The 27,385-nt window shown below is 43.3% G+C and overlaps 1 protein-coding gene across 3 annotated transcripts; it reads left to right on the forward strand.

Annotated features, from left to right (window-relative positions):
* Window positions 1-27,385, forward strand: LOC136581659 (carbohydrate sulfotransferase 6-like). 3 transcript variants are annotated; one of them, XM_066582284.1, is made up of 2 exons: window positions 1-67; window positions 25,933-27,385. In XM_066582284.1, the coding sequence occupies exon 2, from the start codon at window positions 25,952-25,954 to the stop codon at window positions 27,110-27,112; it is 1,161 nt and encodes a 386-aa protein (XP_066438381.1). In that variant the 5' UTR covers window positions 1-67; window positions 25,933-25,951; the 3' UTR covers window positions 27,113-27,385. The 3 variants fall into 3 exon arrangements, with proteins under 3 accessions (XP_066438381.1, XP_066438380.1, XP_066438379.1); XM_066582283.1 differs by lacking the exon at window positions 1-67 and adding an exon at window positions 112-182; XM_066582282.1 differs by lacking the exon at window positions 1-67 and adding an exon at window positions 1,191-1,244.

The raw sequence follows: 27,385 nt of genomic DNA on the forward strand, positions 1-27,385 counted from the left end.
AGAGGACCTACAGCCACGTCTGAATGAGGCTCATTGTCCTGTAAGGAGAGGAGGAGGAGGAGGAGAGGTGAGTGTGTGATATGTGGGGGTAGGGTTGTGAGCTGGTATGAGGGGCACCAGTGATGCACACAGCAGCACTGCTCAACATGTGAATGGAATCCTGGCATACGTGCCCACAGCAGGTACTGCCCTGATATGCAGGCATCTTCATGTGTCCTCTGCTTCTTTATATCTAGACTGCTATTTTCAGCAGTATTTTTCCTATTACATTGGAATACTTTACTTATAATGACAAATAGTAAACGATGGACAGAAAATCTACGTGACGCGCAGCACGGCGCAGAAGTTTGTTGATGTTATTGGTTTATATTTATTTATAATTTATATATATATATATATTCATTGATATTGTATTTTTGAGTTGATTATTGTATCCATTTGTGTCATTTGACTCTTTTCGGTTATTTTCATCAGCATGTGCCGAAGTGGTCTCTGTTTTGTGGATCTTCAGCAGTGACATGCCCTGGCAGCCTGCTGGGAATTGTAGTCTTGCCACTGCTGGAGTGCCACAGGCTGGGGAGCCTTGCACTGTGCCATGGTATTGGCATCGGTGAATTAGGGAATTACATAAACAGCGCATATATATATATATATTGCACCCCCACTTTTGGAGTGTTTTTTTTTTCAATCCTGATTTTCACGTGATTTTTATGTTTCTGCAATTTTTTCATGCAATTTTCAGCCGTTTTGCATCCGATTTTAATCACATGATGGTTTCTGCACACTTCTTGGTTCCATGTCCTTTTTGTTAAGTTACCTGCAATAAAAATGGATCCCAACCGCATCAAACAAGTGCAGTCCATTTTTATTTAAATGCACCCATAGGCTTGGAGAGGACAATTTTTGCCCGAAAATTGCAACAAAATAGGACCTGCTGCAACTTTTTTTTTGTTCGGACTGTTTGCCTGATTAAAAAGTTGCTGGTGTAAATAGAACCATTTGAAATACTGTTTCGTTCCTGTCCAGTTTTGGTCTGTTTTATTTCTTCAGTCCGAAAATCGTATGCGTGGATATACCCTAAATTGCAATGCTGCAGATTTATAGTCCGCACCGCCGGTCAATACAGTGCGGATCTTTTCCAATGTCTGTGCATAAGACTTCAAGAAATCTCCTACTGCTACTTATATGCTGTGGTTTTTCTGCATGCCAATCCACAGTGGAAATAGCGTAACCGATGACACTTGGTAAGCGATACTGCAGTTTTCTGTAATCTGAGCCAGGATCTTCCTTTGACTCTTTTGTCGCCCTGTTTGTAGATCCCCTCTGTCTGTAGACATTTGTCGGACTTGTCGGACTTGTGTCTCCTTACACCTGTGGGAAAAGTGTTAATGTCATTGTCGCTGTGCAACAATTCACTGAAATTGCATGCAGTATGGATTGCAAGCTCTCAGGGTTATTCACATGAACATATTTGGGTGCGTATTATGCATGCCAAAATTGCGCGCACAATTCGCAGCGAATAGAACCCATTGATTCAATGCATATTTTGCACGCGCGTTTAGTTTGCAAGAAACAAAATTGCAGCATGCTCTATTTTTTGCGTATGAACATAGCACATGTTCAACTACCCCGTTTCCCTGAAAATAAGACCTACGCCCAAAATAAGCCCTATCTTGATTTTTAACTAGTGTCCAGGCAGTTATACATGAAAAAAAGAAATATTTAGGAGCAAAACTTAATATAAGACCCTGTCTTATTTTGGGGGAAACACGGTAGATAAACGGAATTGTCCATTGAAATTAATGGGAGCATGTTTGCATGTTTTTTCGGGCAAGCAAATACACAGGGCATGCGCACAGAAAAATACAGTAAAAAGGCAACGCCACTCGCACAGATATGCAGCGCAAATGTGCACTTAAATAGGCTAACGCCTGTGGGATACTGTCTTGGTGGTGGCTTCACGCGGTCGTATTTGCACGCGTCTTTGCACAGCAAGACGCAGAGAAGAGAACCCATTTATTTCAATGGGTTGGTTCTCATATCCTTTTTTTTGCATGTGTATTTCTCGAACATACCCTATTTTCCTGCGTATTTGCGCACTAAGAGTCCCCATAGAAGTCTATGGGAGGTGTCCAAATACCCGTGCAATATGCAACAGGATGCGCAATATGCTGCACACACTGGACCTCATTAGGCTTTACAGGCATTTAAATTAGGGCAGAAATGGGTGTCCTCCACCCATGTGAACATGCATGCCGTGCCTGCGCAAATACGTAAAGTACGCAGGCACATGTGCAAAGAAGCCTCGTTCACTGAACAAACATGTTGCGCTGAGGTGAGCGTATTTGCGCATACACTTGTCTGAAGCTACCCTTAGGGATTATTTACACAAATGTATATTGGCCGCCGTTTTCAGCCGGAGGTCAGGAGAGAGGCAGAGAGACGGCGAGGGTGAGAGAAGGGGGAAGACAGCTCAGATGGTAGTGTATATCGGCCAGTCGTGAAAACGACGGCCAATATACACTCCTGTGAATAAGCCCTTAGGGGCACAAATCTGTCCTTGTATGCTGTGATTATTAAGGTGACTGCATACCAGGGTAATGTGCGCACAACTGCTTTCTGCAATGAATCCCAGATGTGTTGATTTTTCACAGAATTTCGTAGCATATTGCGCATTTGTGCGTACAGTGCACGCTCACTTGCCACTCTACATAGACTTCTATAGGTATTTGCATAACAATAGAGCAGGTCCTTTTTTTTCTTGTGTGCGAGAAATGCGTGGCCTAAAAAACGAAATGAGAATGAACCTATTGAAATCAATGGGTTGTATTCTGTGCGTATTGTGCATGCAAATACGTGCACAAATATGCCTGTGTAAAGGAGCCCTAAGTGTTTGTTACATGCTAAACTAGGTTTCCATCAGCATTCTTTCCTCCGTTATTAGTGGATCATTTAGATCCGTTTTGACCAATTATTAACAAATTCTTTTTTTTTTGTTTGATTGAAACGTAGGTCATTTTTAGTTCTGCACATTTGCAGTTGTACTAAACAGAGCCGTTAACAAAATACCTTCTATTTGTGTGAGTCCCCCATGGAGTACAATGTTAAAAAAATAAAAACGGAAAGGTCCATTCTGTCCAGTTTCTGTTTTTTCAGTCTGACATAAAAGTCCTGTAGGTCAATCTTCTTTCTCAGCCTTAGGTCTTGGTCAGACGACCGGTTTTTGCCGGGATTTGCGGATGCGCATGCGATCTGCGCATTTATAGAACCATTGCTTCGCAATGGGATCGGTCACATGGACGCTTTTTATGCGGATGTCCGATAAATTATAGGACACGAGGAATCGCAGATCGCGCCTATCTGTGTTCTGCGATTCGTTGTGTTCTATATATGCGCTCAATGGGGCCGGCGGCAGCAGTGCCGACCCCATTGAGAACATATACTATAAAGATCATTCTCCTCTGCCACAGCTGTAACAGCTGTGGCAGAGAAGAACGATGTTCGCCCATTGAATTCAATGGAGCCAGCAATACAGCCGGCTCCATTGAAAGCAATGGGCTGCCGGCGAGCGCAGGATGAATTTTCGGGAAGGGCTTAAAAATATAAGCCCTTCCCTGAAAAACATCCAAAAATGTGTTAAAAAAAAATATATATATATATACTCACCTTGTCCCTGCAGACGGAGTTCAGCCGCGGCCGGCTGGCAGTTCTCCTGAACTGCTCTGAGTAGTATTCAGCAAATAGTGCAGAGGGGTGGAGAGGAGGCAGAGAGGGGGCGGGAGCTCAGAGCACTGCTCCCGGCTCTTCCAGCCTCCTCCCCCTGCAAAGAGAGATGCCGTATATCGGCCGGCGTGAATACCCAGCTGATATATGGTTGTCTGAATGCGCCCTCAAGGTCTTATTGACACAAGCGTATATCGGCCGGTGTTTTCATGGGCACCTGATATACGCTACAATCTGATGCATTGGATTCCAATGTATCAGATCACACAGGTGTATTCCCGCAGTGTAAAAGCGCCTGGTCGGGCGCTTTCACGCCGGGCAGGAAAGATAGTCCTAGAACTATCTTCCTGGCCAGACCAATGCCGCTGCCATAGACTCCTATCAGAGCCAATGACAGCAGCCAGAGAAGGGAGGTGGGAGGGAGTTTAGCAGCATGACTACTAAACTCCCTCCCCCCTTTTCTTCTCCTCTCCACCCCTAGCCGCTGTTTGCATTGGGAGGGGGTGGGACGGGAGTGGAGCTAAGCTATATCTATCTATTGTGAGACAGTGACCGGCAAAGTGCTGGAGGGCCGTTACATTTCGCCTAGGATGCTCTCCTATGAGGCATTGGGGAGCGCTTGGGCAGATGTGTGCCACCCAGCGGCCTGGGCTCAGTGGAGGAAGCCGGCAGTTTAGTGTTGGTGGCATTAAGCCACTAACATGTTGTAGTGAGTAGGTGGCTCCAAGCCGCATAATCCGGGCCGGCTTTTCCTGGAGTGACCAAAGTGAAGGGTGGGATGGTCACTCCCACGTACCAGGTAGGGCTGGTACCAGGCATTATAAAGCCTGGGCCTACAGGGCCAGACAGAGAGAGCTGAGACCTTTGCAGGTCTGAGAGTCCTGGCTGGCTGTGTGCAGGAGCTATTTGTTACCAGTGTGTAGACAGGGACGCTACCTGTATAGTAAGTGCTCAGACGAGCAGGATTTACTTTGTGTTTGCCTGATGTTAAGGCCTGTATTTTGCTTTTGTTTGCTTGGAAATAAACCCAGGCAAAGCCTGGACTAAAGACTTTATCCTATGTTTCACTGTCTCTGACTGCTTATGCCCAGGTTGCTACCGATCCTAACCGCTAATCCCTCACTCTATCTATCTATCTATCTATCTATCTATCTATCTATCTATCTATCTATCTATCTATCTATCTATCTCATATCTATCTATCTATCTATCTATCTATCTATCTATCTATCTATCTATCTATCTATCTATCTATCTATCATCCATCTGTCTCATATCTATCTATCTATGGTATCTATGGTATCTATGTTATCTATCGTATCTATCCATCTCATATTTATCTATCTGTAGATATATATGGATAGATATAGAGATTGACACATATACTGCTATATTAGGCTAATTTCACACTGGTGAGCGCAATATTAGACCTTTTTTTTGTTCGATTGAAACTCAGCTCTATTTTACAGATCCGTTAAACGAAATATCTTCTATTTCCGAAATATCGGATTAGCTTTCAGCCACACCAGCAGATCAGCAAGTGCTTTGCATTATTTTCAATGGGAAACCTTGCATCACATTGCACTTGAGTGTTTTTTCCGGGCCCATTGAAAGCAATGAGGCATTCCGAGGGCGCGCACAGACATAGGACATGCTGTGTTTTTTCCCCCAAAACTGCGATGTGGTAAAAAAATCGCTCCTGTATATGACCTCATTAAAAGAACGGGGTTCATTATCGCACATGATTTGTGCATCTTGTAACGCACAAATCTCACGCGATTTTCTCGGCTGCCTGAAAGTGGCCTCGGACACTTTCATCCCTACTTCTCTCACCATATTATTACTTTGTACTTCCGATGACTATTTCCTGGCATCCGTCCGCGCTCCCACTATACAGTGTGTGCCTGGCTGCATGTCATATATGTCTGAATTCACATGATGACTGCCAACCGTATGTTGGCATGGCGCAGAGCTGATGTCATCTCACTGGCGTTCGTGAGACCAATTCATATAAATTCGCTGATGTGTTAAAATTTACGGACATCTAACATTACATCTGCTTACAGTGCAGTAATTGCTTGATGATGCCTCTTCTCTGGGCTTATTCCCAAGGACGATTTTCACATCCGTGTGCCGTCCACGTCTGCAATGGACAGCGCACTGACCCATTAACCCCTTAAGGACCAGGCTGTTTTGGTTCTAAAGGACCAGACACATTTTAAGGATTTTACCCTTTTGGTGGTTTTACTGCCCTTTTTATTTCCTTCACCTACCAAAATTATTTTAGCTGCTTCTTTTTCCCCCCGTGACATACGGACCTATTTTTTTCCTATAGTCTTTGACTGACTTTTTTCCCTTTATTTAGTTTTTTGGTGATTAAAAAGCTAACAAAACATTTTTTTAAAACATTCATTTTTGGTGTTTTTTTTTAAATTTGTATATTTACGCTAAAATAAAGTATGGGAAATGGTTTCTCATTTTGTTTCGGACGTTCTGACATACTATATGTATAGTTTTGGATTACAGGGCGCATACGGCGGCGGTTTTGGTTGTCGTCAGCTTTGGGTCATTTTCTTTTTTATGTGTATATTTTTATTTTATACTGTCATTTTTCTTTACTTATTTTTGTAACAATTTTTTTTACCATCTTTGTCCCCTACGACATCATATAAGACCTCTGGGGGACATTTGCATTTTTTTTTTTTTTGTTTCCCACTTTTCCAGTTTAGCTGCGGCATCCATAGGAGCCGCATGCATAGTAGCCCCAGTTATAGGGGAAAACATCCCCCTGCAGTGTGTGAAATAAAAATAAAGCACACACGGATGACATTTGCGTACGCTCCATTTTTCATGGATTACTGCTAAGCATTGCTGAGAAAAAAATTGGGCCTCTTTCCATTATTCTTGTGAGTTAGAAAAAAGGGAGACTGTATCTGTGTAGTCAGCTTGGTTCTATTAACCCTTTGCAATCCAATTTTGGATTCAGTGTTTCCTAGAGGGCTTTCTCTTTCTGCCATTATACAATGGCGCTATCTGCTGGCTAGAGCCAGTACTGCAGTATGTGACATGCTGGAGAGGCCCCCGACAACAGAGCAGCCAGTAATCTACAGTATAAATACCCTGCCAGATGTCTTCTGACATCGGAGCTGTACAGCCTTCAATCAGAATGTCTTTAGACGTCTGACAGTGGATTGAAAAGGGTTAATGTATCTATGTGGTAGGCTCTGTTCTAGTACCGTATCCATGTTCTAAGCTCGATTCTGTTATTGTATCAATGTAGTAAGCTTGGTTCTGTTGTTGTATCTTTGTACTGAGCTTGGTTCTGCTAATTGTACCTACATGGTAAACTATGTTCTAGTACCATATCTATGTTGTAAGCTTGATTCTGTTATTATATCTATGTAGTAAGCTTAGTTCTGTTGTTGTTTCTGTGTAGTCAACTTGGAACTGTTAACATATTCATATGGTAAGCTCTGTTCTAGTACTGTATCTGTATTCTAAGCTCAATTCTGTTATTGTATCTATGTAGTAATCTTGGTCCTGTTGTTGTATCTGTGTAGTCAACTTGGTTCTCTTAACGTATTGTGAGACGGTGACCGGCAAGGTGCTGGAGGGCAGGTATGTGTCACCTAGGATGCTCTCCTATGCTGCCTTGGGGAGCGCCTGGGCAGATGCGTGCCACCGAGCAGCCTGGGCTCGGTGGAGGAAGCCGGCAGTATAGTGTTAGTAGCATTAAGCCACTAACACGCTGTAGTATGTAAGTGGCTCCAAGCCGCATAATCCGGGCCGGCTTTTCCTGGAGTGACCAAAGTGAAGGGTGGGATGGTCATTCCCACGTACCAGGTGGGGCTGGTACCAGGCCATATAAAGCCTGGGCCTACAAGGCCAGGGGGAGAGCTGAGACCTTTGCAGGTCTGAGAGTCCTGGCTGGCTGTGTGCAGGAGCCATTTGTGTTACCAGTGTGTAGACAGGGACGCTACCTGTATAGTAAGTGCTCAGACGAGCAGGATTTACTTTATGTTTGCCTGATGTAAAGGCCTGTATTTTGCTTTGTTTGCTTGGAAATAAACCCAGGCAAAGCCTGGACTAAAGACTTTATCGCAAGTGTCACGGTCTCTGACTGCTTATGCCCAGGTTGCTACCGATCCTAAATGCTAATCCCTCACAGTATCTATGTGGTAAGCTCTGTTCTAGTACTGTATTTATATTCTAAGCTAGATTCTGTTATCGTATCTATGTAGCAGGCTTGGTTCTGTTATTGCATCCCTGTAGTCAGCTTGGTTCTGTTAACATATCTATGTGGTAAGCTCTGTTCTAGTACCATATCTATGTTATAAGATCGATTCTTTTATTGTAACTATGTAGTAAGCTTGGTTCTGTTGTTGTATCTGTGTGCTTGGTTCTGCTAACTTATCTATGTGGTAAACTGTGTTCTAGTACTGTATCTATGTAGTAAGCTTGGTTCTGTTGTTGTATCTGTGTAGTAAACTTTGTTCTGTTAACATATCTATGTGGTAAGCTTTGTTCTAGTACCATATCTGTGTTCTAAGATTGGTTCTGTTGTTGAATCTATGTAGTAAGCTTTATTCTGCTATTGTATCTAACATATCCAGTAGCCATGTAGTTTCAGGTGGTGGGGAGCCCAAGATGAACTTTTGCACCAGGGCCTAAGAGTCCCTGCCCCCTGGGGTTTCACTGTGAAGCGTCCGAGGAGTGGGCCCACAGACGAGGAGAGAGCGGGGTAGATTGATTCCTTGTCACGGGGCACTACCATCTCTTCCCCTGGGGGTAGCACGAGACCCATCCAAGTTACTGCTGGGGGAGTTTCACAGGGTAACCCAAGTAGCGCTTTACGCTAAGGTCCTTTTGTCACTCGTAACGGCAGCGTTCCATCCTCTGCGGTGAATCCAGATGTTGTTAATAAACAGTCCACACACAGGGATAATGTTTCAGAGCAGACCCGGGAACGGACAGTTAAGCTCGTTTACTTGTACCAACGATTAACAGTCCAAACAATTTACACACACCATCAGGATACTGGTGCAAACAAGTTAGTGGTGTGACAGGGAGGAATCACAGGATGACAGACAAGTCCATAGTCCAAGTTATCTGCGGGGTTCTGCTCTCGGCTACTCTCCTTCACTCTCTCCAGCTCTCTACCGGCTCTCAGCGCTGCCTTGCGGTTCCTCTCACTCTCTCAGTCCTCCAGGTCAATAGCAGGAAGGCCTGGGTGAATTGGGCCCAGGGCACTCACAAGGCAATCGCTCAGCCTCTTCCATCATGGGGCTCCACACAAGAGAAGGCACAGTCTCTCCTACTCAATAGAAGTTCCTTGCTTCCACTCCTAGGCTCTCTCAAAAAGACAAGACTACTCCTTTACTTTTTCAAGCAGAAGACCCTTGCACTACACCTTGCAATCATATATATATATTACATGGTCACATGACACACAACAGGATACATATTTTAGACATAACCCAGACGTTAACCCATTCAGTGCTGCAGAGGTACAATACACATCAAATTCATGCAACATAGAAGACACTGACAATACAAATGCACAAGACAAACAGATTCATACTTATGGAGGGGCCCCGTTAACTCTGGGCCACTACAACTGCAATGCCAGAGGCAAAGAGTCAGATGGCCTAATCTGTAATCAGTTCTGGAATTCTTATCATGGAGATACATTTACTATGTGCGTGTATTACAGCTTTTGATAAACAGTAACATACTGTCAGCACATTATTTAACACTTTATCAGCCCCTGCGATATAATTGCATGTAACAGCTGTAATGATAGGACAGTATAGACTTTGGTAGAGGAACTTGGCAGAAGTTGCTGGAAATAAATTTTACTGCATTGCAGTTAACCGGTTGAATTCCGTTAATCTGTTGCAAGCGTGGCTTGTTTCCATAGGATGATATAGGAAAAGACTGTAAGCTATAATGGCATGCGATATGTTACTGCAGCCCCGTCATGAATAGCTGGATGTGCAGTGAGACGGTCCTCAGGCACCATTAATGCGTGTCAGGTTACTTGTTTAGGATCCCACATGAAATTTTCCATTATGCAGGGAGGTCACCTCGAGATATTGCGCCATCATCACAGAACAAGATTCTTCGTCTGATGAGTACATAAGGCCTCATTCACACGAGTGCTGTAATTCTACATTGGCCGCGACATGGGCAAAAATCACAATAATGAAAAATAATCTCAAATCCCAAGATTAATTAGTGTTTTCTCGCCCATATCGTGTGAAAAATACGCTACAGCACGGGATTCTGTCGGTCGTCAGAAATCCTCGAAATGACTTCTAATGCTTAAATAGAGCCAGCTATTTATGAGCGACAGACACAGGTGAACTCCATCCCCCTCCCTTTTCTTTTAGTTGCCATAGTCTATGGGAGCCTCCAGCAATTTTCATCAAAAGATAGGTCAAACCCATCTTTTGATGCAGTGTCAAAAATCGGCGACCGAAAATGATCGGCGATTTGATTTTTGATGAACCCAAAAATCGCCCATGTGAATGAATGCATTGAAATCCAATGCTTTACATGGTTTATAATTTCGGGTGACGTTCTATTGCGGCTAGATAGCCATGTAAAATCGCCCGTGTGAATAAAGCCAAAGTCTCAAGAATTACACCATGGATGGATGGATGGACGGGCGGCTTATTGAGGATGGATGGATGTGTCCCTGGTCATATACAATGTTATTACAAATAATCTTCCCGATTTGAACCCCCCCATAACTCACGTTTAATGGCACTCAGGGCTTAAACAGACGAGCGCATACACAAATACACTCGCCGCTACAAAGCGTGTTCGCGCATGAACAAGTCAATATTATTATTATTTTTTTAATTTTGCGCAATTACCTGCAGTAAAAAAAAAAAAAAAAGAAGAAAAACTAGGTATGAGAAAGATAGGGCAAGGCCTGTCTCTTTTCTCATGCAAGAATCCCGCTAGTCAAAACAAAACCATTGAAATCAATGGTTCAGTTTCGTCACGTTTTGCTGCGTCTGAAAGTAGAAGGCGCTTTACCAAAAAACATTAAAAATTCCATGAAGCCATCGCTTTTCATTAGTCTGCATACTTTCGCAGAAGGAACGTCACCGCGCCCCGCTGTCTAGTTTCAGGCCGGTAACAATTGCATTCAGTAGGGATAACATTGCAAACATTTGCGCATAATCTCCCACACAGTTGTCGGCGGGATGCCCAATTCTCTGCTTGCTGTGACGGTGGATTTCTGAGGACTTTGTGTGACACTTGCACGGATACGCTCCGCTGTTTCGACACTTACCGATGGACAGTGGGATGATTTTCGCTTACAGATGCCACCTTTTTTCATAAAATTGGAGTCCCGCTTAAGAATAGTGCACCCACATGATGGGTCTTCACCAGACTGTGCTACAAAATGACGTACACTAATAGCAGACTGGTAGACGTGAAAGTCAAGGACACAAAACGCTCTCCTGTCTTCATTGGCAACTCTTTGGTCTCATATCCGCCTAGCGACGACTACGGCAAAATAAAACGTTTTCGGCCTCATTTAGCACAGCTCTGTACTATAAGATGCTCCTTGTTGCCTATAGCAACCAATCACAGCGCAGCTTTTATTTTACCTCAGCTGCTTGAGAAATGAAAGCTGTACCGTGATTGGTTGCTATGGGCAACAAGGATCGTCTCATAGTAGACAGTTGTACTAAATGTTTCTGCCTCCATTGATATTGAAAAAGGATGAGAACTATAACGGAAGGACTTTGGCTCCAAAAACTGCAAATGCATTTTCCAAAAAATGCCGTGTATGAAGCCACACTGAGGGCCTTTTCTACTTTATGCTCAGATTCCCGCTGGATCATGCGAAAATGAACGATAATCGATCATTGTTCAGTTTCAGCAGGCATAAAAATCAAATGCCGATCGGTCTGTGTAATCAGGCAGTCATTCATCTATGTACGACTGCCTGTTTACTGTAAATGGAGGTAGACGGCTAGAGCCACTTCCGGGCAGCTTCACCTCTGTTCACTGAGCGATGATTGTTCCTGTGTGAAAGCAAGAGAGTGACTATCGCCAGGGCAAAGGAGTGACTATCACCGGGGCAAAGGAGTGACTATCGCCGGGGCAAAGGAGTGACTATCGCTGGGACGACTGTTGGGCGCTTCTGCACTGGACAATTGTCCCATGTGAAAGGACCCCATGTGTAAAACCCATGAAAAAGGCCTCGATGGCTAGAGTTAGGGGAGAGAAGGCCGGCCTTCTCCACCCGTACAAATAGTCTGGGTATTGAGTGGTCTGGTGAGCCCAATTGGGTATCCCCTAGGAGAGCTCAATAATAAAGGTGTGATCTTCTCAGGTATAGTTCCCAGTCTGGGGAAAACTGCCCCATGGGAGCCCGCACAAAAGTTACAGATGCACCTGAAGTATTTCAGGGTGTTGGCAGCAGGCATGCAATGTATTTGCGAGGGATGCTGCATGTATGCGTTAGTGGCTAGACAGCCAGCATCCATTTTGTTTATGCACTGTATTGATGTGAGGTGCTATGCTGTAAGGGACATTTCACACGGGATGGAATAGGCCGCACCGCAAGCCGCGGTACATTCCGCACCAAAGTCCAAAGGCTTAAAAAAACTGCCTGCAATTCTGCATCAAAATCTGCAGTCAGACCTGCGGATTTTGGTGTGCAATTCCGCAGCTGGGTATTTGGTAGCGTAATGTGAAAGCTCCCTAAAAAGTCAAGCTGGTCTTGGTGTGAATTCTCTGCATGTGCCAACTATCTTACCCCCTTGATCTAGGGTTTATTCTGATTGCCATTATTGAGTCGGAAAGGAATTTTTTCCCCCAAATGGGCTAATTGGCTTCTGCCTCTTGTTTTTTTTTTGCCTTCCTCTGGATCAACAAGGGGGGAGGATGGACATTGTTTCCATTCAGCCGAACATACTATGTTACTATCCTACCCAGAAAGAGCGATTTCATGAGCTAAGGGTGGCTTTACACAGGACAACGATTGTCTGAATAATCACCTGAAAGTGCAAATGCTAGTCGCTTTGTTGCAGCTCACCTAAAAATAGTCACTGGTTGATCAAAAGTCATCTGATGTAAAGCATCTGCTGGTCATATTTAACCGTCTTCTTTATGAATTTGTAAGCAATATGTTGGCAAAACGACAAATGAACACGAATGCCGGTCTTATTGATCGGCACTTGTCAAACGCATGAGTCGGCTCGTGTAATAGGAGCTTCAGTGGTTCCTATTACTGAACTCCCCTTGAAATGTTTTTTTGTAAATCTCCTATGAACCAATATAATTATTCTAAGTGCTGCTGTTAATTTCAGAGGGACGCGATTCGCTTCCTCTTGGAGGTCACTTATGGAATTTTACTCCTTTGGAGGCTTCTTGGAAACATAATTATCACCTAATTATCATACTTTATAACTTCAGTCCGAATATGTCTTACATGACTACGCCAAAACCACCCGCCGTATAGGTACATCTACTTTAAGTCCTAATGTCCATCATAATTTAGGGCTTGGAATAAATGTCTGCTCCCTGGTTTAATTTTAGGTCCTTAAACAGAAAAGTATTATTTGGGCCAGAAATAGTCGCAAGAACTGTGCCAGGACGCTGGCAGAATCTGACCACTTCTTGTGTACTGCACATTTATATGGCTTTGTAAATACTACGTATTATGCACTGACTGGTCACTTTATTAGAGTCCCCCATCTAGTAGCGTGTTGGACCTCCTCTGGCCTTCAGAACTGCAACAGTTCATCATGCTGTCCATCCACAGATATCAGACACAGGATGCGCCAAGGAAAACCTTCCCTACACCATCACTCGACCAGCCTTACGGGAAGGGGTCATCGATTTATGCTGCTTGCACCAAATTCTAACCCTCCTATCAGCCCGGTGCAACAGAAATCTGGATTTATCTGACTAGGCAATGTTTTTCCACTGATCAGTGATCCAAATTCGAAGTCTTTCCTTTCTGTTACTCTTAGACACAATGGCGCTGGAACTGGTTGTCTGCTGTTATAGCCCATCCATGCTAAGGAATGGCGAGTTGTGAGTTTCTTTGGACGCATTCATTAGAGCATCAGTCTTGTATTCAGCTGCAATTTGCTTGTCTGTGCGGTGGCTGTTCATCAACACGATTCTTGACACCCTCCCCTGACCCCCTTTACCAATAAATTGCTTACATTTCGAGGATCCTCTTTCTCTGGATGTTTTTTCTGCTATTATTGGTATACTTTTCACTCAATTACATGAGAAAGCATCACAAGGTTGGCAGTGAAATCTTGTCCCCAGGTAGTCTGGTAACGATGACCAGGCCTTGTGGGAAGTCACTCCGATTTCTAGATTTTACCATCTAATGTGGATTCACACGTGATTTTGCGTTGCACTCAGGAGTCACAGGTCTAATTTCCATATAGGGAAGTACCAATCGTGAAAGGGTCAGGGTCCCTAATAAAGTGGCCATTCAGTGTATTATATATTGTACAGCTGTAGCTTTTCATATTTTTGCTCTTTTATAACAAGGGTTCTCACAGCATCATTTCTAACAGGGTATACCTTGTACTAAAAGTCCTTAGCAATGAGGGTTAAAGGGCTACTTCAACCATATATTTGTAGTGGCCTGAAGTCTATATATCTGGCCTCTCCTTAATTGTCATACATGTCATGTCTTCAGTGCGGATGCACTGTGCAAATTGTCTTGTCTTTAGTTATGTGTATTGCACAGCTGCAGCATGCAAGAGGTTAATGTCTGTGACTGGCTGGGATATGTCTGGAAAATGTATCAAACTGTCTTGTTATGTGGGTGTGTAAAATATAAATAAGAGGGCAAGCCAAAAGGTGTGGGCTTTTGAGTTCCATTGCTTCAATGGTAGAGTGTGGAGGGAGAGTGCTGGCCACATGGGGGTACCTTCAACTGAGGAAGCTGAGGAGAGGTATCCTGATGTTCCCATCCCAGGACCCCTACCTAGAGAGTGAGTGGAGAAAGGAGCCCGCCATGCAATGATCAAGCTTCTAAGCGCAGGTGAGTGTCTGTGGTGTGTTTTGTCCACCCCCGGTGTGTCTGTCTAGGAGCAGAGTCATACAGATAACTTAGCCTGTAAGCCGATGTCATCACTGTGTCCCGGAGTGTGTGTATAGGAGCGGAGTCATACAGATAACTAGGACTGTAGGCCCAGTGTCATCCTGTGTTCTCCTCCCTGACCTTTTCTGAACTGTTCTTCCTGCACTGATGTGTGAAGTTTGCATTGGAGAAGTAAAGTTCCAGTCACTGCCCGTTCCCAGTGATTGAGGTATGCAAATATAACTTTGTGTGGACTTATTTTCCCTCCGGACTACCAATGGTGTGAAGGAACGGTGGCGTCACGAGTGACAGCTTCTCAAGTCCACTACACCACTATACAGGTAACCGCTGACCCAGAACTGCCTGGAAGAGGCCTAGTGGTGCCTGGGTTCAGGCTGTATGCATCCTTCTGGAGAGGAGTTTGGCAGAGCCACCGTGAGAAGTGCCATCTCTACCCCTGTCATCTCCTCAGCGTGTGCTCGTGTCTCGGTTGCCGTAGAACACCACATATTAATATTCCTCTACCTATTCATATCCATAGTATTTTCTGTAAAAAAACAGAAATACAGTAAAATCAGAAGTCGTACAGGATTAGAAAAAGAACTTCCTTTCTTCTATAGAAACAGCTCCCCTCTTGTCCACGGCTGTGTGTGGTACCACGGTCAAGAGATTTATTGGATGGAATAGTCTGGATTATTGGAACATTTGACTGACAGTCAGGCCCAATGTCCAAGGGCGGAATTGAATTGCGCTAACGATCTGCAGTTCAAGCCGCCCATAGACAATCATGGGAGCCCGCAGCTGCGGGTCCTGCACGGATGGCTTTCATTGAGAGGTGGCGGGGTACAGTCACTTCCTTAGAGTGTGTGTGGTATTGCAGCTCATCCCTATTAAACTTAATTCTGCAATACCAGACAGAGCCCAGGAACAAGAGGGTCATGTTGGATAAAAGCAGATTTTATATTCAGAGATGTACAGAAGATACACTATGTTGATGAAAGTATCAGGACGCACATAGATGGTGATGAAATTCGATTTTATTCACATTTTAAAATCCTATGTTGAACGGTCGTTGGCCTCAATGACTACAGTATCTCTTCTAGGCCACTTTCCACCCAATTCTGATAGATGTGTGGAGGGATTTGCCTCCATTCATGGAGGTAAGTTTCAGATAGTGATGTGGAGGGTGATGGACATGCACGGATAAGGCATTCTAGTTCATCCCAAAGATGCTCGATGGGATTGAGATCTGGACTTTGGTCTGGCCAATGAAGTTCGGAGACATTCTGCTCCTGAAACCAGGCCAAAACAATGTGTGCTGTATGACATGGTCGTTGGTAATGTTGGTAGAGACATGGAGCTGTACCAAAGTATTGCCAAAGGGTAGCTAATACCACATTGTCCATTATGTCTCTGTACCCATTGGTGTTGAAGGTGGGCTTCACTATAACCAATGTCCCTAGTCCTTCCCAGCAGAAACACCCCCAAATTGCATACCAGGGGATTGGGGGGCATCCCAATACAGACTGAAAGGGCTTGAGGAGTGACAACTACTTTCCTTACCTAGAAATATGCAGTTGTCGCACCTCCTACACTCCTCTTAGCAGTTCATACAAGGTGGATCTGTCACCAGGGGGTGCCAATGAGTGAAAAAAAAGAAGAGAACATGAAATATTCATATGGAGTACGGGGCAGGAAATGTAAATGATAGGCATATTTTGGGGGTAGGGGACTAGATCAGGAGAGTTGGTATGCTTCTTTGAAGAGGTGAGTCTTTAGGGAACGTCTGAACATCCGTGCATCAGGGATTGTCCAGATGTCTTGGGGTAGAGCATTTCAGTGGATTAGTGCTGCTCTGGTGAAATCCTGGAGACGAGCATGTGAGGTCTGTATTAGGGCGATGTCTAGTCTGAATGTGTTGGCAGAGTGGAGTGCATGGGCTGGGTGATGTATGGTGTGAATGAACACTTTGTAATACTTCATTTCCCCTTTGGAGGCAGTGCAGGGAAATTAAACACTTGCTGCCAGGTTAGGACTTGCACAAAAATTTGCGACTATTGTATACCAGAACTCTGGCATAAGGACCTGTGTGATCAGCTTATTCTCAAAGCACCCTTCTAAAAAGTAGGGATTGTCCAGGGCGGACTCTTTCTACTGTGTGCGACATGTACTAGTGATGTCATAGAGGAGTGAGGCACTTAGTAGGTATATACGGGGTTTAGGAATGTAACTGACACCCCAGGGGCTTTTCTTTATTTTACAGCCATAAAACCACAAATACTTTGAGCCCTCATTACTTACTCCTCCTAAAACGACACAATGACTGACACTGTGCCCAAAACATCAGCACTTATGTAAGTGATGTATATGGAAAACAGATGTTATTTGTTTGTGAGCAGTAGGCTTCCTCGCCTCTTCTAATCCCAATTGTGAGAATATGAGCCTGTTTACTGATAGACTTAATCCCCATTTGCCCGGCACGAGTATCATGCAAATCGCTATTTAGATCAAGCGGTTTCACAATAAATGTGCAATGTGAACGCTGGCATTGAAAGAACCATCACCGATAAATCACTGATTGGGTCTTTCAAGCAAACCATAAAATCAGCATTGTTCTACAGCTGCAACATTCTGTATAAACAGGCTGTCAATCATCTATGAACGACTGCCTGTTTACTGTGAATGGAGATGAGTGTTCCAGAACGATTTCCGACCCATTCCACTGAGCAATAATCCTCCTGTGCAAAAGCTTCAACCCCCCAGAAGTCTTCCTGTGTAAAAGGGGAAGCTTTGGACCATCCATTTTTTGTTAAAAGGGTTTCCTGATAATTGATTGTAGTGCCCTGCTGCTGGGACCTCCAGCGATCAGCTGTAATCTATGGTGGGCAAAACTGTTCAATGTCTCTGCAGCGCCACCACAGGGGAAATTAAGCATTACACAGTTCTCATTGAAATCAATGGGTTCTCCATGTATTGTACAGATGAGTCGGCTCCACCTGTGAAAGACCATCTTTGTAGTGGATGTACTGTACATACTATTATGGGACAGGGGTGTACAACCTTTTTTGGTTCAGGGGCCACATTGTCATGTTGAACCACTCTGAAGGGCTGCAAAAATAGTTAATGGGGTATTACCGCCTGAGGCACTTATGGCATATCAAGAGTACATGTCATAGAATATTTACATAATAGAATATATACAAGCTTTATTTTCGATGATAGAAATGACAGTGCATTGTTATTCTGTGGGAAACAAATGATATTTGATTGATGATAGCAAAGATTTACAACACGTGTGATAGAGAATACTGTAAACAATGTCCAAATGGTTGTACTTATCTCGTAACAAGGGATTGATAATGTGATGTATGACTATTTCAATCTCAATAAAAACTTAATGTTGAAAAGTACATGTCATAAATATCTTGTAGATGGTAGTCCTGGCAGTGGAACCTGCTCCTATCGTGAGAATGGGGGCCACCTTCTCCTCCAATCAACACTCCAATCAATGGAGGCCTTTTGATGAAAACAGTTCTCTGCATTGCAGATGATGGGTATTGTGGTTACTGCCTAGTATTTCACAAACCCTATAAATTCAAATGAAGAGCTACGTGCCTACATGGCCACCAATAACTCATATGCTTCTTTCTGTAGTTTCAAACTAGATTCATGGGACCCTGATCCCATAAATGGTATTGTGGGCCAAATGCAGATCCCAGGCCACGGGTTGTGCACCCCTCGACTGGGGTCATGCCCATGAGAGGTGTACAGAGCTGTGGTAGAGGTTGCTGCTAGGATATGCATAGGGATATATACTGACTACCTGCTTTATTGAAGACCCCCAACTCCTAGTGCATTGGACTGCCTTTGGCCTTCAGAACAGTAGTAATTCTTCTAGGCGTTCAAACCTATACCCTGATTCCATTACTCTACCTCCACCAGCCTGACAGGAAGGGTGCATTGAATTATGCTGCTTGCGCCAAATTCCGACCCTCCCATCAGCACCTGGATTAGTCTAACCAGGTGATGTTTTCCGCAACTCAGTGATCCAATTTTTGTCTTTCTATTTCTACAGCAATGGCGGTGTAACTGGTCGTCTGCTATTAGGGAAGGACAAGTTGTTCTTTCGGACACGTTAATTTGAGCACCAGCACTGTATTTGGCTACAATTTTGACTGCACTCTGCCTTATTGTTAGAACCATTCTTGATGCCTTCCTTGGACCCCTTTTGTTGATGAGTTGTTAACATCCACAGAATCCCCTTTTACTGGATGTTTTCCTTGATCACACCCTTCTCGCTATACTCTCCGCACTATTACACAAGAAAACCTCACATGGTTGATAGTGAACTCCAGGTCTAGCATTGATGACTAGAAGTCGTTGGGAGTCGATCAATTGGTTAGATTTTCACATCTAATGTGGATTTACATGAAATTGATTCACAGAAAACTTGTCACGTGATCTTATGCCGCACACAAGGGTCACGGCTCTAAGTCCCATACAGGGAAGCTCCAATCATGAAGTGCTGGGGGCTCTAATAAAGTGGCCAATTAGTCAAAAGTCCATTAAGACTGTAGATTACATAAATCTAATCTGCTGCCCTTTTGTTCCATAGATTAGCAGTATCAGGTTAAAGACCCTCCCCTTTGTAATCATGCATTAATGATGTAAAAAGTATTCCTCTTGCAGTCCAAACTATAACCCTTTCCATTCTAGATTGCTGTATTTCGGTGCAACACTCTGGTCTGCTATATGTCTTTATTCATCATGCAACAAAAAACAATGAAGTCAGCACTTCCAACGAAGAAATAAAGTGTGAAAGTACACGTAAAGGCCCATTTACATGGAGCGATGATCGCTCAAACAATAGTTTGAGTGACAGCTTTGAGCGATGATTTTGCATGAACTATTAAGTAGCTACTCAGCTACTTAATAGCTTATTAGTGTGCAAATGAAGCCTTGAGCTGAATGCAGTTAATAGCCAGAGGACTATTATCTCCATTTAGGTCCTTTGTTCTCTGACGGGAAACAATGCTATTAGCACTACCAACGGAGAACTCAGCGTGCGGTCCTGATAAGACTGCACAACGATTTTTAGGTTGACCAGAATTTAATGAAAAGTGCACAATGGCCACACATTTAGACGCGACGATTATTGCTCAAACAATTGCTTTTTAGCGATTTTTAAGTGATCACCACCCTGTGTAAATGGGCTTTAAAGGGGTTGTCCCGCGGCAGCAAGTGGGTCTATACACTTCTGTATGGCCATAATAATGCACTTTGTAATGTACATTGTGCATTAATTATGAGCCATACAGAAGTTATAAAAAGTTTTATACTTACCTGCTCCGTTGCTAGCGTCCTCGTTCCCATGGAGCCGACTAATTTTCGCCCTCCGATGGCCAAATTAGCCGCGCTTGCGCAGTCCGGGTCTTCTGCAGTCTTCTATGGGGCCGCTCGTGCAGAATGCCGGCTCCGTGTAGCTCCGCCCCGTCACGTGCCGATTCCAGCCAATCAGGAGGCTGGAATCGGCAATGGACCGCACAGAAGCCCTGCGGTCCACGGAGACAGAGGATCCGGGCGGCCATCTTCAGCAGGTGAGTATGAAGATGCCGGACCGCCGGGATTCAGGTAAGCGCTGTGCGGGTTGTTTTTTTAACCCCTGCATCGGGGTTGTCCCGCGCCGAAAGGGGGGGGGGGGGTTAAAAAAAAAAAAAACCGTTTCGGCGCGGGACAACCCCTTTAAGCCATGGCTGCAACAAATACAGTAACAAAAACACATGCTGCAGAAATCATACACATTTCTTATCTTCATAAATTTGCACAGCTGTTTATGCTAACCACATAAAACATGCAAGTTTTTTTGCGTAAATTTTGATCAAAACATGTAGGCCCATCCGCCACGTCCAGGTGAACCTTATTGGATGGCTTCTAGCTCAATAGACGACACTCTTTGGGCAAAACGCCTCAAAATGAATGGGAAAGCTAGATACCTGGCTATATCCTATTACTAAACCGTCTGGGCCAGATGAGAAAAAAAGCGATAGTTACAGCAGCACTCACTGGACAATCAAATATGATGGAGCAGTTAGCGATGCATGCCAGGTAGAGGATCCGACCCAAATCCTAAATTATAATCAATATAAGAAGAGAATCCCACAACGTCAATGGTGCAATTTCATCCCCCTAGGGGCCCACTTTATTCCTAAGCAGATCACAGCAGCAACGTTTTGATCCCTAAACTGGAGTCTTTGTCAAGCCTCTTGCAACTGTTTATATTAAGTGCATAAAAATCATCATAACAGGACCCAGCACTATTATACAGAGCATTTACCATTATGTCACAGAGCAAGGAGGCCCACAGACTATCACAAATGGGTGTTTCATATTTACACACGTCCTGAGTCCCAGGACATTGATTTTTTTCCCTGTTTATAATCTAGCGAGATATTTGCAGGGCGGTTATATAAACTCCAGGATAAACTATGATAATACTAACAATTTAGCGAGTGAAATATAAGTGAAAGTTCTCCATTCTGTCCTTTGACACCACCTCATACTTCTGTACAATTGACCATTTATATAATTTGGGCTGCAATGCGTGATGACACGTGCCAGCCATTGTCAGCTTTGTACCTTTTTTATGCTTTCAGTAGCCAATTAGTAACCTAAGTCCCCCAGAGTTCCTAGTTTATTCTAGTGTAATCCATATGTTCTTTTATAGTGGCTGAACTTGATCCAGCATAGACTTTTTATCGCCTGATCTCTATGGAAGTTGTTTGGAGTTTAGGCGGATTGCCACACAATCTGTACAACGGCAAATTCCAGAAAAAGTATTACATTACTGCTGCTCATGATTGTCCTTAGTTATTTTGTTGTTTGGATGCTAGGCAATACTGTTGACTCCTGGTTTATGGCCAAGAAGCAGTTGCTGAATGTATAATAGGGGGAGATGTTACTGACCTACATCATCATGTTGGTTCTGTCACCAGGGGCAGATTCCCCTCCATTCACCCCTCCCAAAATTCTTACCGAATGTCTACTTGTTTATATTCAATATAGGGATAGTATCAGGGGCGTAACTATAGAGGGTGCAGGGGATGCGGTTGCACCCAGGCCCAGAAGCCTTAGGGGGCCCATAAGGCCCCTCTTCTCCATATAGGGAGCCCAGTACTATGAGTAAAGCATTATAGTTGGGGGCCCTGTTACAGGTTTTGCATTGGGGCCCAGAAGCTTCAATTTAACATGGTTTAGGTATGGGTACGGGTACAGAAACAGATAGAGGGGGAACCCCAGCTCACGTTTTGCATCAGGGCCCCTGAGCCTTTAGTTACGCCCCTGGATAGTATAGATAGACTGGATGTTAGTGGCAACATCACAACTCATATTTATACAGTTGCAATCAAAATTATTTATCCCCCATTGCAAATTAGGTTTACAAACTTTCAGCTGTTTGCAAAAACCAATAAGACAAGAACGATTTAAATAGCTCAACATAACGAATATAACTGGTGGTTTCTTCAAATTCAACAGAAAATGCCTATTTTAATAAAAGCTTGCTACGTGGGCATTTAAAATCAACGTGTCCGATCATCCTTTCCCCGACACCACTTGTCAGGAGAATGTCAAGAGGCCCCTATATGCATGTGAGTTTTCCAGTCCTGCCAAAATCGGTGGGTTTGGATGAATGTAGTCTAATGCATGTTTTTCCATCCCTGCCACCTCTCCTGATTGTCTATCACACCCTGGAAGTCTCCTCTGTATATTACCATCCCTTCCATGCAGTGCAGCCTCCTGTCTGATACTTAGCAGACACTACCTTGATGTTGAAATCTCTTCCTGCTTTCTCTTTCACTATTCTGTGCTATCAATCCCGTGATACACCAACACAGCATTACATGAGCAGCTAGATCCAGAACCATCTCTGCCTGCAGAGGGGTTAGTGTGATTATCACTACACTGTATATTCATCAAAAGAAGCTACAGACCTATATGTATACAGTCAGGAGAATGACCGGAGGAGAAGGACTCCAGGAGCTTCAGGCAGAAAGGAATAACTAACCAAGGCAATACTAATAGAGATGAGCGAGCACGCTCAGATGAGGCAGTTACTCGAGGGAGTATTGCTCTTCTCGAGTAACTGCTTACTGGTCAGAGCAGGCTCGGGGGGGGGGGGGGGGGGCGGCAGGGGTGAGCAGGGGGCGGCGGGGTGGGAGAGAGAGATCTCTCTCACTTTCCCCCCGCTAACCTCCGCTCACTCCCGCCCCCTGAGCCTGCTTGGACCAGTAAGCAGTTACTCGAGAAGAGCGATGCTTGCTCGAGTAACTGCCTTATCCGTGCGTGCTCACTTATCTCTAAATACTAACCAATTTATATACACTGGGGAGCAAGTTACAAAATGAATCAGTAAAAAAATTACTGTAGTGGCCCTTTAAGACACACAAACTTCAATAAGGGGGTTTCTCATTTTCATAGAGTATACCATCTAATAAAAATAAAGTAAGTTTGCAAATTCTCGTTTGTCATTTAGTCGCTGGTTGTGGGAATCTGAATGGTTTATCGGCCCCGTGTAAAAGCACACAAATGTTTACTATATACAGTACTTGAGATGTTTACTGCAAGTCCCTGAATTCATTAACAGGCAGTTGCTGCCCCCATGTGGTAGTGCTGGAGAACTGCAATTGTAAAATCAAAATACGACAAAACAAGTGGCATGTGGAGACGCTAGGAGGACACGAAAAAGATCCTTTTATTGTGTATCCTAAATGTCATCATGTATTAAGAAATATGCACTAAAAATACCTGATGTAGAAAGAAATCCCTAAATCATCAGAAAACGACCGGTTGTTTAAATCATATTCGTAATATGCATAATATGTTAATCATATACTGTTTTTAGTTTTTGGTGATTTTTTAAAAGCATTTTCCAGTTCACTATGTATATATATCTTAACCCCTTAGTGACACAGCATATTTTGGACCTAAGGACGTGATGATTTTTTGGCATTTTCATCTCTGCTTTTCAAAAACCACAACTTTTTTTTTCATTTTTCCACTGATATGGCCATATATAATTGACAAAGATCTTGTTTAAGATCGAAAGCAGCTGTTTACAATGGAAGAATAAAAGTTATCTTTTATTTGCATCTACTCATGCTGCCGCGGACTTTGCTTTCTTTTATTGATATGGCCATATTATGTTGCGTGGTGAGCTGTAATTGTTATTGTCACCACTTTAGGGTACATACTAAGTATTGTATAAGTTTGGTTTTTTTTCTGGGGGGCCAAAGCTAAAAAGAAATTCACTATGCAGTATAAATGACATGATAACCTTTTTTCTGCTGGTTGGTATAATTATAACAATACTAAAATTATACCTTAATTATTTTTTTTGCCCTTTTTTTAACAATAAAACCCTATTTTGGAAAATAATTTTCTTTTTGCATCGCTACATTCCCATAAATTTTAATTTTTCCATGCATGGAGCCGTGTAAGGCCTTATTTCTTACATGTAGTTTGTAGTGGCACTATTTTGGGGTATGTATGACTTTTTTGATCATTTTTATTGCGTTTTTTTCTGAGGCGAAATGAACCAAAAAAAATGATCTTTTATTTTAATAGCATTTGCAAAGCAGGATAAAAAGAGATCTCAATATATTGTACAGATGCGGTGATGCCAAATATATGGCTTTTTTAGTACATTTTTTCTTCCTAAAAAGGGAAGCGTATGCAAACATTTTTAACATCGTTCTTTCACCTTTTTTAACATTCCTTAAGGTGACTTGAACTTGCAATTTTCTAATTGCTCAGTAATACACAGCAGTACTTTTGTACTGCAATGTATTATTTAATTGCCTTGCCAGCACTTGCAATGGCAGACCCGGAGGCCATTCTTAGGCCTCTGGTTTCAATGGCAACCCATCAGCCCTATGCCATTTCATGGCGGAGGGCCGATGACGTCACGGAAGGGGCAGCCTCCCTCTGTTAACTCTATATGTGATGCAATCAACATTGATCATGGCATTTAATGGGTAAATGGTGGGGATCAGTGTTGTAACTGGGAGGCCAGTTGTCAGTCATAGTCAGTTCTCCTGCGGATGGCGCGTGCTCAGCTCCTGAGCCCATGCCATTTATATGATGTAATTATTTGTCTTTTCCACTGAACTCTTCCCACCGAGCACGTACGTATGCAACCTGCATCGAGAAGGGGTTAAAATAACCCATAATATCTTGCAGTTTTTACTTTGGACACTAAGCTGAATAATAGACTTCCTGTTCTCAGGCTTATGGACCATAGAAACAATAGACTAGAGGAGACTTATTTACTTCCATGGGGGAGCATTGTGGGCATACTCTGTGACCTATTGTGAATGGTGCTATCTACACTCATTGTCAAAAACCATCCCTCTCCTAGAAGCAGTTGGTGGAATCAAATGAAACTTTCTATAGGACAGATAATGGCTGAGATTGGGGAGGGGAGTAGGGGAAAGAAAAAATGTAGCACACCAGGCAGATAATAACCAGTTGACCTTGATATTTGCTACAGACACCTAACGTTTGAGTGGTTTTCTGTAGATATCTATGGAAGTTCTTATCGCTTATGCCACTAGATGAGTTAAGTTGGCTAATATAGTACTAGAGAACATAGTACTAGAACAAGTGGTCCATCCCAGAACCAAAAGTATATTTACACATGGTTTTCTAGTAAATTACTATGCTTAAAACAGCAATTCTATCTTCAAAATGATTGGCACTATGGTGGGCACCTAATGAGTTCTCTTTAGCTATAAGATGCTCCTTCTCATTGCACTGAAGTACACTGGTGCCTTGGGTTAAGAGTTTAATTTGTTCTATGACGAAGCTCTTAACCCAAAACACTTGTATGTCAAAACCAGTTTCCACATTGAAATGATTGGAAATGGCATTAATCTGTTCTGCCATTCCTTTCAATGGGGCCGCCGCTGCTGTAGGTGGCCCCATTGAATGCAATAGTCAGACGGTAACCCTGCAGTGATCTTCGGGGAAGGGCTTTAAATATAAGAATATTGAATTCAATGAATGGTAGAAGGCTGGCTGTGAATGGCTGAGCGAGTAGTTAATACATAATTATTTTTTTTTCCTTTCTCCAGTGGTTCATACGTGGACATCATGGCCAAGATAAGAATCAGAGGCTTTGTGGCAACGGGACTTCTGGTGATTCAAACCATATTTCTGCTTGTATTATACTCAAGACAAAACATTCACTACTCAGATACAGACGGAAAGGAGAAAGTCCATCTTCTCATCTTGTCCTCCTGGAGGTCTGGGTCTTCTTTTGTTGGACAAATCTTCAGTCAACACCCGGATGTCTTCTACATGATGGAGCCTGCATGGCATGTGTGGGTGACCATGTTTCAGAACAGTGCCAAGGTTCTCCACATGGCAGTTAGGGATCTTGTAAGATCAGTATTCCTTTGCGACATGTCTGTTTTTGACTCCTATATGCCAAAAGAGAAGGACGTTTCTTCCCTTTTCCAGTGGGCGGTCAGCAGAGCTTTATGTACAGTCCCGGCCTGCAAGTCCTTTCCCCGTGATGAGATCACAAGTGAGCTAGCCTGTAAGACCCTCTGTGGAAAATATCCATTTGACAACGTTAAACAGGCTTGCAACTTGTATAGTCATGTGGTTATAAAAGAGGTCCGCTTCTTTGACTTGAAAGTGTTGTATCCCCTTCTTACCGACCCTTCTCTAAACTTAAAGATCCTTCATTTGGTCCGGGATCCTAGAGCAGTGGCAAAATCCCGTGAGCAGTCACGGAAAGCATTAACAAGAGACAATGGAATCGTCCTTAACACCAATGGGACAAAAGTAGACGACATCAAGTTTGAGGTGATCCAGGAAATCTGTAGAAGTCACGTCCAGATATATGAAACAGCGGCATTCAAAGCTCCCAGCTTCCTCAAGAACCGATACATGTTAGTGAGGTACGAGGATGTGGTTCGGGACCCCTTACGAGAGATCTCGGAGATGTATAAATTTGCAGAGCTGAAACTTACGAACAAGCTTGAGAAGTGGATCTACAACATCACACATGGCCAGAGTTCTGGAAATAAGAAGGAAGCCTTCACAATTACATCTCGCAATGCAGTCAACGTTTCTCAGGCCTGGAGATACGTTCTTCCCTTTGAAAAAGTGAAAACGATACAAGATGTGTGTAAAGGGGCTATGAACATGCTCGGCTACCAACTTGTAGACTCTGAGGCAGAGCAGAAAGACCTAAACATGGAAGTTGTGTTGCCGAGAAAACAGTATCAGTTCAGCTGGTCGTAGGTTTCAGACATGAAGTAACTTTTGCACTTTTGAAGATTTTAATATTTGATCTTTTTTAATTTATTAATTTTAACCTTATGAACTGTGAAAATCGTTTTTGTTACAATTTCAAAGATGGACAGAATGGAAAAATGAAGTAAATCGGACATAAAACCCACGTCTAGGAATTAAATACAATATTTATAGTGAAGCCTTTAACTCCTTAAATTAAGTAATCGTCATTATCATGTACACAAATTCAGAGATGGTTTTTAGTTTTATATTTTTTCTGTT

This window comes from Eleutherodactylus coqui, chromosome 11, assembly GCF_035609145.1.
Source record: "Eleutherodactylus coqui strain aEleCoq1 chromosome 11, aEleCoq1.hap1, whole genome shotgun sequence".
Lineage (NCBI taxonomy): Eukaryota > Metazoa > Chordata > Amphibia > Anura > Eleutherodactylidae > Eleutherodactylus > Eleutherodactylus coqui.

Bases quoted from the DNA above. Each gene is read 5' to 3' on its own strand.
- LOC136581659 (XM_066582282.1), top strand. From the start codon at position 1,204: ATGCCAATCCACAGTGGAAATAGCGTAACCGATGACACTTG. The intron at 1,245-25,932 runs GTAAGCGATACT...TCCTTTCTCCAG, and splicing joins AGCGTAACCGATGACACTTG to TGGTTCATACGTGGACATCA.